The sequence below is a fragment of the Bidens hawaiensis genome, unplaced genomic scaffold, assembly GCF_021521415.1.
Source record: "Bidens hawaiensis isolate Kalapana, Puna unplaced genomic scaffold, B.hawaiensis_p1.1 tig00012283_1, whole genome shotgun sequence".
NCBI lineage: Eukaryota > Viridiplantae > Streptophyta > Magnoliopsida > Asterales > Asteraceae > Bidens > Bidens hawaiensis.
The window spans coordinates 46,163-61,098 of record NW_027491999.1 but is presented as its reverse complement, the minus strand read 5'-3'; the positions used below and the strand labels follow the sequence as shown (position 1 = coordinate 61,098).

At 35.3% G+C, this 14,936-nt stretch overlaps 1 protein-coding gene and 2 pseudogenes across 1 annotated transcript; 2 read left to right on the top strand and 1 right to left on the bottom strand.

Moving 5' to 3' along the window:
- The first annotated feature begins 8,117 nt into the window (after positions 1-8,117).
- LOC143540616 (O-fucosyltransferase 37-like) lies at positions 8,118-10,042 on the top strand (annotated as a pseudogene).
- A 1,269-nt stretch (positions 10,043-11,311) lies between these two features.
- Positions 11,312-11,990, top strand: LOC143540587 (mitochondrial pyruvate carrier 1-like). Its single transcript, XM_077033604.1, has 3 exons — positions 11,312-11,413; positions 11,726-11,780; positions 11,851-11,990. Exons 1-3 carry the CDS (start codon positions 11,321-11,323, stop codon positions 11,988-11,990), a joined length of 288 nt encoding a protein of 95 aa, XP_076889719.1. The 5' UTR covers positions 11,312-11,320.
- Positions 11,991-12,569: 579 nt separating this feature from the next.
- On the bottom strand, positions 12,570-14,339 carry LOC143540614 (uncharacterized; annotated as a pseudogene).
- Between the last annotated feature and the right edge of the window lie 597 nt (positions 14,340-14,936).

Here is a 14,936-nt window from a genome sequence, read left to right as displayed (position 1 = left end):
TTTAAGACACATGCAAGGACATCTTAAAGACTATTACAACATTTGACTTTGGGTGTTGTATGACATTCAAGACTGGCTGCCTGGGATCCTCCATACCGTAGCAATAGATGGTGAAGATTGCAAAGGGCAAAATGGGTATTGTTTGTTTGTTCTTGTACTGACAATGTTAAAAGAGACAAGCTGTCACTATTTTTCAATAATATGAAAATGGGCAAATTTCAAAGATGCCACGACATTCATATAATTTGAAATTCAGAGAATCACTGTTTTGAAAAGGACGTCGGTGGACTTAAACCGAGTGAGGAAAAAGATCCACACTCTACTTTAGCCCCGACGTTTCATAATTTTATTATCATAGCATGCGCATCTTTAAAATGATTTCGTCTATACTTTAGAATAAGAAAATAAAATAACATGTTCAATTATTCAAACTTTTTTTTTGTATTTCCTTTAAGGCTTTAAATAGGGATGGCAACAAAATCCGAACCCGATGGGAAAACCCAACACCCGACATAAATGGGACGGGTAATATCCGGCCCATTAGGGTTTAGGACGAGTTTAGGATTAGTTTTGAAATTTTTCGCGTGTTTGGGACGTGTTTGGGATTTCTAATATACCCCGATTACCCGATAGTATAGACTCACTTACCCGATTATATACCCGATGTACCCAATATAGCTTATTATATTATATATACTATATTCCAAAATATATTATTTGTCGAAACTTGTTTATGTCAATTATTTGAGATATTTTAGCTTTATGGTAACGATCTTTGTAATCGATTAGTTATATTTTGTCAAAAGCCGGTAGAAACCCGACGAGTTTTGAGTCGGGTATACCCGACGGGTATTTTATCAAAACCCGATATGAAACCCGAAACCCGATGGGAAACCCCGAAACAACGGGTAATTACCCGATTAAAATCCGACGGGTTTGGGACGGACTTTAATAACCGGGTATGGGTTTGGGAAACCCTAAGCCCGACCCAAACCCGACCCATTGCCATCTCTAGCTTTAAATAACAAAATCGTTTTATTTTATTTATTTTATTTATTTATTATTCAGTAAATTGTCAAAGATTTTATCAAGTAAGCTAAAAACCTTTTTATTTGTTAAAAGATTGTTTACATTGATACACAAGACAAGCAGATAACAAATTATGCGGCCAGTCTTTTCTAAATAGTAAATCTAAGTTTCTAAATAGTAAAACTAACTTGTTAAATACCATTGAACTAAACGATCAAATTTGATGGAATACTTTGTAACTCCAAATTTCCAATTCATCTTTAATATGCAATACACTATTTTTAAGAATTCATTTTTCAATTCTCATTCCGTTGAATCCACAAATAAAATAGACCGGACCTAAAAATCTTATTATTATTATTATTATATAGTAAATGTAGATATTAATCCATAGAATTGGATATTTTTTCATATTAAAAAATATTTTATTATCTTTTTTAATAAAATATGTGTTACATACGGCTCCATAACATGTTAATAATTTGGAGGCCAACTAAAATGCTAAGGGAAAAAGCATTTGATGACCATATTATTATTTAGTACACGATATAAAAGAGGTAGAGCCCATCATGATGTAACGGCCAAAACATCCTTTTCAAATCATTCAGAGACAAGTTGTCATTATCAAATAATTGGATTAATCTGTTATATTAGATCATCCAAATAATTTGATTGAGAACCTTTGAGGCTTTGATTGTCTACTTACTCATGTTATCTAGTCATTCATTACAAAATAATTATTTAAAATCAAATAATTTATCTAATTTTATTGTTATTAGTAACCACAAACCTTAATACTATCTATAATCATCATGGTCAGTGGGGTTATAAAACTTTTTTTATATCTAATGGAACCACTTGAACCGGCCTGAAAGGGAAACACACTAGTTTGACCGTGATCTTATGCTTTAATATTGGAATTAAAGGAAACTTTATAGAGTTGCAGTTCGTCTAAAAGAAGACTTAGGGGCTGTTTGGCAAGTGCTGAATCATTATGTGAGCATCTGAGCCAGTAAGTACTGAATCAATTAAGCATGTTTGGTTGAGCCTCTGAATGACTGTGCAAAATGACTATCTTATCCTTCTGAATTATTTCATGCTGAATGAAATGTATCTGTTTAATCAGATATCTTAATAAGAGTACAAAATGACCGAACTTTTATTATAACCAACTAAATTGCATCTTAAAACAAACTTTCATTATAACTAACCAAAATATATCTTAAAAACTAGTAGAAAACCCGTGCGATGTAACGAGGGCGTGATCGATATCAAGCCAATTCCTTAAGATGAGAAAAACTGGAAAAGTAAATAAATGATTCCAACCGATGCCTCAAGGATATTTAATGAAACTTTAGTCAAGAAACTTACATAACAATTAGAAACTATTAATTTCAGCCACTAAATTACAATTATGCCCATCAAGAAGCGCAACAATAAGAGTTGTAGACAATAAACCTACAACCATAGCCCACATTGACATGAAGATACATTGATAAATGAAAAACTGTCAACCTTTGTTCAAAAGCATTACGAGAATGGATCCATACAAAGGGGAATTCCAAATAACTTTCAAGCCGCACAAATTTCTTTATAACACAAAAGATAAAAACAATATTAAGCTATAATGTTTAGCAACGTCTTGACTAACATATGTGGTCCACAAGATTGCCTTGTTGCATTGAATCCTCCCATGCAACAATACCTCATTTGCCCGCACCACCATCCAGGCCTATGGATGAAATCAACAAAAAATTAATTAGCAATAATAATAATGAATCTGTTGCAAGGATTCATTCAGATCAGTCTACAGCAGAATAAAAGTCAAAATAGCATTTCACGCAGGTTAAATTTCAGCAGTTTTAGACGTAGTGCATGGAGCAATAAAGCGAAGCAAGCCACAATTTTTGAAAACGGGTCGTTGTGAACTTTTTGTTACAGATTATCATTGAAGGCCAGTTTTTGGTCACAATCTTGCTGATACAAAAAGAATTATTACATTTGTTTACAATTGTTTGTGTTCACTTACATTTGTTCATATATGTTCATTTATCTTTTTTTCAGTTATGTTCGTGAACTGTTCGTTTAGATTTTAAACAAACGAACACAAACATGTTTATTTTTTAAATTAACGAACATAAACACAAATAATTGTTCAATTAAGTGTTCTTGTTCGTGTTTATTTAAAGTTAAATGAACGAACACGAACATACTCTTGTTCGTGTTCGTTCAGTTCGTTTACAGGCCTAATAACGTGACAATAAATCGCTTCAGTAATTACATAATATATTTAACTCACTGATTCAATATCTTGGCCAACAATTTAAAACATGACTATTTTAAACTTATTTTTCTAAAAGTTTAAAGCACGCCCTATTTTGATAGAAATCTCAGATAATTGTTATCGTTTCTGCTCCCAACAACTTACTAAACAATTCCAGATCATTTCTTGACCAAAGAATACATCGACACTCCATATTCAACTGGTTCATCAATGTTTCCTTCCAAGTGATCTATTTTGGTTGAATCAATGAGAAAAATCATTATAAAAGCCACAAAAGATCTTTATTTGCCCAAATAGAAAACCAAGGATTGCAACTATTCATCAACTAACAGCAACTAGCAACAAATTGTATAAACAAACGTGTTACAGATAAAGCACGTGTGTTACATCAAAGTAAGAAACCCCTCTAACTAGTGGAATAAAATCAATATATTTAAACAAATGACTGAACCTTGATGATCTAATCGAGCTCAAATATCCAGAGGTTGATATTCCAATATTACACTTGAACAAACCGGCATCAATAAAAGATAATTAAAACGTTAAAGTTAAGAAAAGTATGAAATCAACATTATTGACGAATTGCATATGCAGATAATTATAAAAAATTACATGAATCACTAACAACGTCATTTAAATAAGAGAAACAACTATAGATCCAAAAGTGGGTACGGTTTCTCAAATAAACATAGTTATCATGATCATATAAAAGCCATCACATTTTGGATCAGAAATTAACATCAATTTCGTCACATTTTGATTCAAGCATTTTATCAAAACAACTTGTGTGTACACTGCGCAACAAGCTATTAGATTAAATATAAAACTATTAGCAAAGAGTCAGTTTGAACAAGCAATTGAACCGAACTACAATAAGAGCAAAATCTCTAATTAGTTCACAACCTCACAGATTTATAGATGTTGATTGATTTGTAATATAATCGAACAATAAGAGCAGAATCCATAATTCGGTCACAAACCCTAACTCATTCACAATCTAGAGCAGAAAATCGACAGGAGCTAGGGAAATAGAAGAGCAAAAATAGATTATGAAACAGAAATTGTACCTGGATATGATTTGAATCGGGTAGAAATCGTAATAATGATGGTGGTGGTATGTGTGGTCAACGGCAGAGGAGACCTGGGTAACCATGTGATGTTTTTTTTGGCTGAATGGGAAAGATATGGTTCATTTATTAGTAGCTTGATAACACTGCATTTTATATGTTACTGTTGTACTATTTTACTTGTTTTTCTTTTATTAGTAGCTTAATATACTACATTTTAAATACTTGTATTCTGATGCTTAGGCTAAATGGTATGGTGCATTTGAACCATTTCCTCTCATTCGTCACGTCTGCTTTGCCTCCCCCACCCTTCAACTAGGAGTATGGTTCATTACCCTCATTCTTCACCGTTTCATTATTTAATATTACAAAGAATTGAAAAATAAAAGAAAAACAAAAAAATTATTTGATTGGCCATTCACTTGCGTGACCATGGTTAGCGGCCTCAGGCCATACTGAAATGAGGAAGCGAGGTGTTCACTGGTCTCATTTGAATATAAGTGGGGGTGCCCACTGATGCATAACCACCAGCCTTATATTTCATACAAAGCAGTTTATGTGCATATATGATTTTAGAGTGGGATGCCTCTCTTGAAGCAGCTTTTCTTATCCTCTTGTGGTTTGCCTACACTTCACAATCCTAAGATTCAGTCACCCAACTAATACGCTTGTTATGATTTGGATTTTACTATGTATGGTAGTTGTGCTTTAAACCCTAAAAAAGAAACAACAAATCTATGCTTTTTCAAGATAGTAGGCTGGTTCATATTGATATAACATATAACCATGAGTGACATGCCATTTGCTCGTCTAATATTCGGTCTCATGTTTATAAATCCGATCAACAATACGGTTAGTATGGTTTTTTGCTTTTTAGCCTAGAAAAACAAAGTTGCTTAAGATCCAACACGTCATACATGCATTTGATTTCAATGCTTTACGCTAATTAATCATTTCTCAAACCGCAAATCAGGCATAAAATGTAATAGTTATGTGATTTTTTTTTTTACTTTTTGATGTCAAGAAATAGTATCACAACAAATCATGATAATCCGTTAACAAAGATTGTAATCAAACTTTTAGATTTTTTGCATACAAATCCCATGTGCTACTTTCAATTTAAGAGTAATGATATAACAAAGATCTTAAATAATTATGCATCTACCGTCACATTGGTCATGATTATTCCTTCTTTTCTTACGTTTCACAATAAAAAATAAAATTAATTAACTTATTTGTTAATTATTTTGGGTAGGAAAATGTGCTCATAATCGAACAAACTTTCCTAAAATCCTTCAAAAAAACAAAGATATGATATGATAATACATTAGCTTTGTGAAATAAATGCACTTTCATGATTGTGGAATAGAAAAAAGTTATACTTTATGGTAAAGTGGATATCTTTTTATTTTTCTATGAAAAAAAGGCATTTCTACACTTTTTGAAAGAATGGATCCTATGTTAAATGACCCCACCATATTATATGTAAAATAATATTAGGCAGAAAATAACAAAGCGCCCATTGCCTAATGGATAAGGCGTCTGACTTCTAATCAGGCGATTGTGGGTTTGAGTCCCACTGGGCGTCTTTTTTTTTTTGAACATTTTCTTCTCAAGCTTTAGTAGATTATCAAGCAAATAAATTCTCAAGCTTTAGTAGATTATCAAGCAAATAAACTGAAAATATTTGTAATCATGGGCGACTACGAGTAAACATTTAAACCCGATCTCATACCCATCTCGTATGTTTTGTTTTTCGGTTTCTTTTGTTGTGTATGTTTGTCATCCCTTTACACAAACATTTTTTTTTATATGATCTTGAACTTGGTGATTTATATGAACATCAAGTGTTCGATGAAAGTTGTCAATGTAAGTATAGATCTTCAACCTTCTCAAAAGTTCAAATTCCTTCATTACTCAAGAAAACATATAAAACCAATATGACAGGTTCAAGGTTTAATATGGTTGATCTCTCAAAGAAATCAAAGAAGAAAACGAGACAATAACATTACTACATTTTATACGTTCCTCTCCTTTACTCAAAACTAATATTGGCTTTTATAGCCTTACAAACAAATGAGAAGAGCAGAACCCTAAAATCCACTAATTTAAACACAAGCAATTAATTAACTACTATCTAACAAACAAATGAGAAGAGCAGAACCCCACAATGCCCAAAATGCTGATGCAGGGTAGAGGTGCACAAATTGGGCGGTTAACCTATAACCGGTTAATTTCCTAACCGGTCTTTTTGGTGGGAAATAACTGGTTAGACCGGTTAATCGGGTCGGGTACTAACCGGTTTTGATGAATTAATAAAAAAAATCGGTTAACCGGTTCAGTTAACCGGTTAGTAACCGGTTTTGAAATCAATAATATAAACCAGTTACTAACCGGCGGTTGGTTAGTAACCGGTTATGATTGGACCGATTTCTGTGTGCACCTCTAATGTAGGGTATGAATCATTTAATCTTATGAAAATAACAATAAGGGCCAGTAATCCTTGATGGGCCATTTTTGGGCCTTACAATATGAGAAAACTCACAAAGTCAATATATAAAATAGTTATATATTAGTTATATGGAGAACAAAAGGTTCTTGGTCCAAGGTACCAAGATCTTGGATATGACTTTGCCTTTTGAGAGTGTGAAGCTTAAAATCTTGTGGTTAACAAAGTGTGTAATTTAGAAGTATAGCCAGAAAATCTAAGTTTCCGTTCTAAAAAAAATATTATATTGAGAAGTTGTTCAAGTATAATATTATTCTTCAAAATCTTTCAAGTTTAATATTATTACATAAATCTGGCTTATCCCATGAAGGGTGTCAAGATAGATGCCTAAATGATAGGCATTTCATGATGGTGGTGGACGCAACTATCGCTTTTTTTAAGTTGGCGTCAGAAATAATGAAATGCTACTTCATATTAAAAAAAATTCTCAGTTAAAACATATCGTAAAGTTAGCGTCAGAATTACAATTTACCATTGTTACAAGGTATATTGGTTTTTATTAATCCCAACTATCGCTTTTTGGTCGTTGTCGGTGCCAAATAATAAATTGCTACTGACGGTCCCAACTTTTAACGTATTTGTTCTCAGTGGTCCGCGAATAACAGAATCCCAACGGCATTAGTTGCAGGTCGCTGGAAAAACATTTTGGTCGAAAAAGTCACATTTTTTTCGAAAAACACCACCTGAACACGACCACTACCACCAATTCACTCACCACCAACCAACCACCACCACTTGAGCACCACTAACCGATTCTAACGACGGTTCTAGGGTTTCGGCGACCTCAATTGTTGAGGCTTTTACTAGAAAAAGGTTTCTAAAGGTCTGATACAGACAAAGATGTTTGGGACGAAAATGTTGAGTTTTCTATAAAAAAAAATGTGAGTTTTCTGGCCATAAACGTTTTTCCGACAACCAACAATTAACAGCGTTAGAATCCTGTTAGTCATGGTCCGTTGGGAACAAATACATTAAAAGTTGGGACCATCATGAGCCAATTCGTTAATTGAGACCAGCGACAAACAAAAGATAATAGTTAGGATTTATATAAACCAATACGTACACCTTGTTACAAACTTGAGGGACTATTAAAGAACAAAATATTTTGTTACAGTTGCATTCAACTAACACTCCAATCTCTTCATTTTCCCGCCAAAGTTAACAACCCTCACAAAAACCGTTAAATATCACCATATAACAAAATTCAGTTACACACACATAAGCTCTAATGGCTAAACCCAAATTAATCAAAAACCACCCTCAATTTCTCCTCATTACCCCCCAATTATCCTTCACACCTTCAACCTGCATACTCTTATCCATCACTCTCTTACTCGCTTCGGTTCTGTGTTTCGCAGCAATCCATCCGTCGGTTAACATAACAACCCACACGTCCACATACTCTCCTCTATTTCTAGCATCATTGTCCTCCCTGTACCAAGATCCAACCGCGGATGATAATAATTCACCGGTAAGTCTGTCCGTCACTTCAATGGTACCATTGCCGCCTCGTTCGGTGTCTGGAAATGCGTCGGGGTTCTAGAAGCAGCCGGACGGAGAAGGGTTTCGGCCGTGTTTAATGTTTGGGTTGAAGTATCGAAGGAGATCGGTTAAGATTGCGAATGAGAAGAAGCGGTTTTTAGTAGTTGTGGTGTCTGGAGGATTGTTTCAAATTCGGGCTCAGATTGTTGATGCGGTTGTTATCGCGAGAGTTCTTGAAGCTGCGTTGGTTTTTCCGGTGTTAAATGGAGACGAGAGGTTGTTTTAATTAGGGCTTTGTTTTAATTGTTGATTTTAGGGTTCATAATTGATTTGGGGGTTAAATTTGTGCATGTTTATGTTGCTAATTGTTAATTTAGGGTTCATAATTGCTTTTATTTTATTTTATTTTTTTATTTTTTAAGTTTCTATTTAAGGCTTGATTTCAAATTTTCATTATTTTATTATGCAGTGAATTTTCGGAAATATTTGATGTAGAGCACTTTAGAAAGACGTTAAAAGCCGATATTCGAGTAGTATCATCTCTTCCATCTACACATTCAGTTTCATAGCAGTCATTAGAGAATCAAATTCCACATAACGTCCCTCCGTTTTGGATTCGTGCAAGATTCTTCAAGAAAGTAAAACATCAACCACACGATCCACATTACTGCATTATCTGCTCGGTTTTAGTTCGAGGAACATCCATTATTAACTGTCTATAATGTGTTTTGTAGCTTAACAAAGCCGGGTCGCTTGTGTTAACCGGGTTAGATTCGAAATTGTCAAAGAATCTTTCACCAGACCTTCAAAAACTTAAATGCAAGGTGGCCTTTCACGCACTGAAGTTTGCAAAACCTGTTAAGAGAACTTGGTAACCGAATTGCAAGAAGAATGTGGATCGAAGGCCTGTATGCAGCCATTCATCTCGGTCTTGAAAAAGATTTGTGGGTTAGAACGGGTTGCCCAACAGGCTTAGGACCGGAGTATGACATCATCATAAACAAAGAACGGGAATCTAGACCCGAGTTTCTTGCTACAAATTCAAACACTAATTGCCCTCTTAATGCATTAGAAGCATCAAGGTACAACTTTCACAACTCACAAGTTTTCTTTACTAAAAAATGCATTAATTTGACCCAAATTGCAAATACAGGCTTCTTAAAGAATCCGGTGCACCAGCAAATACTCGGGTGTATGTTGCAGGTGGCGACCTGTTTGGGGGTGATCGGGCCATTCAGCCATTGAAGACTGAGTTTGATAATGTGGTGACTAAACATATGCTGGCTCGAGATGGTGAACTTAATACATACAGAAACAGGACCGCTGTTTTGGCAGCAATCGACTATATTGTTTCATTAAGTAGTGATGTTTTTGTGCCTTCTTTTAATGGCCACATGGCCCGAGCCTTGCAGGTATGTGTTATCATGATCCTCACAAGCTAATGGTTTATGGTTAACTTGATTATATTAAGATTTTCTTTGTTATGCTATTTAAGGGTCATCGCGCATATGCGGGGCATAGAAAATATGTGACAAGTTCTATGGGTTTCAAGGGGCAACCACAGCCAAGGGCTAAGAGGAGAGACCGAGATGTAACAGTGTTTCCTGTGCCGGAATGTATGTGTAAACACTAGCCAATGAGCTCATTTTGGTCTTAATATTGGCTCTTACTTTAACCCAACAATTTGTAACATTTAGCATTTGTATAGATCATTGACTTGAAATAAATGCAATGAATCGTAGACGTTGCAAGTGTATGGAATTTGGTACTTTTACCATATGAATTAACTACCAAAAGTTGCATATCTAGCTGAAATATTGAAATCGAACGAGAAGCCATAAATAACTAAAAATTAGCTCAGCCGCATCTTATAACAAGAAATAAAAGATCTCAATATTGTGTAGCATTATGGATATACTAACGATTTAGAGACGACTGATGATTTGGACTAGAGCAAGTAGTTTATGTCAAACCACCGTTTCAGAAAACTAAATATTATGTTGATGCAAGAAGTGATAGTTACTGTGGTGATGCATACAGAACTTATTAAAACTTATGTCTAAAAGACTCAAATTAACAAATATAAAATACTAATTTTGTAATCTATTTTGGGTTAACCGCACCAAAATATATCGAAATAGACACACACTGCAAGTTATGTAACATACTGGTTGGCTGGTGGCACTGCTTTTAAGTATCCAGTTACATATTATTTAAGTTACAGTGGTTTTAGTATCCTACATCATGTACATTTTGATGATTTAGTAACCTGATTGTTTTAGTGTATTTGAGAAGTGGTCTCAAAGAAAGAGAGAGAAAATTGTAATTAGTAAATATCGGAATTTTAAACTTGGCATGCTATTTTGCATAGTCGATTTGGCAGATTGTCTCTCGGTGGTTTAAGATACACCCATTATTTGCGTTTGATTTTCGAGATGTTTTGAGCTTTCGTAACTCTTTAAAAGTCCCCAAGAAGAAAGCGGAGCCATTTCAGGCCACTATTCTAACTACCCAGTGGTGGTGTATTTAGAAGGCAATGAACAAGTTGGTTTTTAGCCAGAATCCGGTCTATATGGTGAAAGTGGTTGATGATCTCAAACCTCTCGCTTTTCTTTGGGCTCATAGCCGTTCGCGAGTAGTGGGGCTAAGTTAGGTGTTTATTTTGGTGGTTTTTGCATTTTGGTTGGTGTAACTGTAAACTTTTGGTGGGTTTAGTTAGCCTTTTGCTAAACTTCTTTTATATATATTAATCAGCTGCCATAATTTGAAAAAACTGAATAATGACATAATAAGAGTTAGGCAGCACGTTATTAAATATTCATTACACCAACTAATGAAATAATAACATACTCCTATAAACTACCTTGGGTTATTCTTCGGAAGTGAATTGTCATCTATATACTGCAGCCAATAATATTTGCAGAGAGCTAGTTAATTGCAACATCATTTATGTCGTTCTTCAGAACTTTCCTCAACAGTCCTGTTGGACCAAAGACTACTCATTTCTGGGGTCCTGTTGCCAATTGGGGGTTCGTTGCAGCGGTATGCATTGTTAAACTAATTATCGCTTTCAAACTTACCAAAACCTATTCGAATTACAAGTTCGGTTTATGGTTTGGTTTTGAACCGAAACCAAATTGGTCAGTCAGTTTTTGGTTCGCTTTCGGTTTCACAAAATGTGAATTCGGTTCAAACGGAATAACACATGATGGTTATGTAAGTTTTGTCATTTAACCCTCAATACCAATTAATAGTAGCAAAATAATAAAAAAGTTACAAAAAATTATTCGGTTCGGTTTGGTTCGGTTTTCGGGTTATTCAGTCGTAACTGAAGAGGTTTTAACTTCGTGGCAGGCAATGGCTGACTTCAACAAATCTCCAGAGATGTTATCTGGCAACATGACAGGAGGTTAGTAGCAGCACATTTAAACAAAAATACTTACAGCAAATGAGACTATCAAATAACCGATGTTTTTCAGTGATGTGTGTATATTCGGCTTTGTGCATGAGATTTGCGTGGATGGTTCAGCCTCGCAACTATCTACTTCTTGCGTGCCACGCGTCAAATGAGACAGTTCAACTTTATCAACTTTCACGTTGGGCAAGAGGTCAAGGGTAAGGTTTATTAAAAACATATCCAATTCTCACGATGCATGGATTGATCGCTTACCTATGGTTTCTTCTTCTTAACAGGTACTTGCAGCTGAAGGAGAGCAAGACACTGACACCCTCAACTTCACCTTAAATTGTTTTCTTTTCAGCTACTGAACTTCTGTATGTTTCTATTGTATGCATTATGCCATCAGATAAAGGTTGTTGAAATGAGTAATGTTGTAGCATCCAAATTTTCAGATAATATAAAAAGGCTTACATGTATAAAACTCAAGATTTAGTTAGCGATTTTGACCTAGAATCAAAATTTTTTTAAAGCATGAGATAAATGAAAGCATCCTAAATGATATGTTCATACACTGCTGGAATTAAATACATAGCCAAAACTCAAGAATGATGTATTGAACAAACAAGTATTTTAACCATCAGATAGTTATGTTTCTATGCTTTGACATCTATGTGTAAAGTATTATGAAAAATACGAAAATTTAGGGCATTACAAATGTCAGTTGCCTAAAGAGAGAAACATAAGAGAGTACATAGAGAACAAGAGAGCCAAACATAACTCATGGAAAGGTGTAAAATCATAAAGTGCTTGAACAATTTAACAACAAAGCATCCTATGAAGATCATGAATAATGTTTCACACTAACAAATATCAAAGAATTAATATCTATCTAGAAATCCTCACATGCTCAGCAGGAAGAGGAGACTCAGAGAACCATCCATGATTAAGAGCTTCTTTAGCACTTATCCTCTTCTCGGGATCGTATGTCAGAAACTTGTTCAACAGATCAAATCCTAACTCGGTTAGTGCAGGTGATCCAGTAAAAGTAGCCACAGGAAACTTCTTCCTCAAACAGTTATAAGGTTGCTTCACAAAGTTAGACTTAACTCCCGGCAGCTTAGAATAACCAGGCCAAATAGTGTCATTCGGTGTACCAAGAGTCCTAAAAATCTTGTCAATCTGTTCAAGTTCCTTACCGCCATCAAACAACGGTTTCTTGGACAACAATTCTGCCATTATGCAACCAACTGACCACATATCAACAGCAGTTGAATAATTTTTTATCCCCAACAAAAGTTCAGGAGCCCGGTACCAAAGTGTAACCACCAATGAAGTATACGGTTTTAGCGGAGTTGCATATTGACGTGACATCCCAAAATCACAAATCTTCAATTCACCGTTCTTGTTCATGAGCAAGTTTGATGTTTTTAAATCTCTATGCATCACATAGTTATCATGAAGATAAGATACACCCTCTAAAAGCTGGATCATAAGGCGTTTAACCTCACTTTGACTGAACGGCTGCTTCACACGCTCCATGTATCCTTTGAGTTCATGATCAACACACTCCATCACCATGTAAACACCATCAAAGTCGTCCACAACAACTTCTTTCATTTCCACAAGGGACGGGTGTTGTAACATACCAAGAATGCTGATCTCACGTAAAGCGGTTATTGGAAAACCTTCTCTTTCCCTTCCCATTTTTACCTTCTTTAACGCCACGATGTCACCCGTTTTCAAATCACGAGCTTTGTGAACGACACCATATGTTCCTTCACTAATCTTCCCTAGTCTTTCAAACTCGTGCACGTTTCTACAGCTCGGAATCACGCCTAACCCGGTAGTTAACCGGGGTTCATGATCGTCATCACTTTCTGAACTTGAATAGCCCTTATCATCCACATTCTCTTGATCTTCACAGGATGAAACTAAAATACGATCATCTTCAGTAGACAAAGAAGACACCTCATCACTCCTTTCAAAACATTCCTGTTTGAACTCCCCGCTTTCAGGGCTTGAATCGATGGCATCTGGTTCAATTCTTGGGGAGTCGTTAAAAGCCCACTTTGATTTGAACAAGTTTGGTTCCTGAACATACTCTCCGTCTTCATTCTCACTTTCTTGTGCCCGCCCTTCAGAAGACTTTGTAACCAATAAGCTCGGTATCTCCAAATCATCTGAAACATTAGAGACAAGAGATCCTACAGAAGAAATCTGCAGATCAATTTTAGTTGAAGCCGAACATCTTACAATATTTTGAAGATGTTCAGGCGATATTGGTGAGGAAGAACGAGTGATACCAGAACTACCAGAAGAGCTTTTCGAAGAAACCTTCAGCTGCTTCTCGTCTCGATCCCAAACAATAGGTGAAAACTTTCTTTTCTTGGTAACGACCTCTCGGTTTTCGTCTCGTAACTTGTGATCAAACCGGCCACAGTCACCGTCAACGAACCTATCCCTCCTATGATCACCGATTCTTCCATCAAATCGGTTTCTATAAGAACGGGTTTCCTCATCAGAACGAATCGAACTTTTTCTCGAGAAGTCCAGTCGTCCTGTGGCCATTATTAATAACAACAAACAACACCAACAACTGATTTTCAGCGACCAACAATCGAATAAAGCAAAGAAAGTAAAATGAAACCCTAGCACAGATATAGAGCCCCAAATTAAATCAAAACCCTAACAACTCAACTAGATTCAATCGCTTTTCTTTTAAAAAACAAATACACAAATTATTTTGAATCAGAAACCCTAATTCACAAATCGACCAGAATTAACACAGGAACACACGATATCGTGACGGAATATGAGAAATCAATAAGCAAATATCACAGATCTAGCAAATTGAATAAAAGATCTGCGATATTAGACGGTGAATCGGTGAGGATCTTCGTTCTTTCGAACCTCAGAGTTTTATGAGGCCGAAAATCAATCAAAGGCGACGATATGTCTTACCGGAACACGAATCTTCGAGGCCGATGAACGCAGACGGTGGATATTGACCAGAGACTCGTACGCAACCTTATCTCTCAACGATAGCCGCCCTAGATTGATTGATATGTTCCTTCGTCACCAGTTTAACGATTTAAATATTATTATTATTATTATTATTATTATTATTATTATTATTATTATTATTATATGGTGTTAAAACGCGTA

Coding starts and splice junctions, on each gene's coding strand:
- LOC143540587 (XM_077033604.1), top strand. CDS start 11,321: ATGTCGTTCTTCAGAACTTTCCTCAACAGTCCTGTTGGACCAAAGACT. Junction 11,414..11,725: donor ATTGGGGGTTCGTTGCAGCG/GTATGCATTGTT, acceptor ACTTCGTGGCAG/GCAATGGCTGACTTCAACAA. Junction 11,781..11,850: donor ATCTGGCAACATGACAGGAG/GTTAGTAGCAGC, acceptor GATGTTTTTCAG/TGATGTGTGTATATTCGGCT.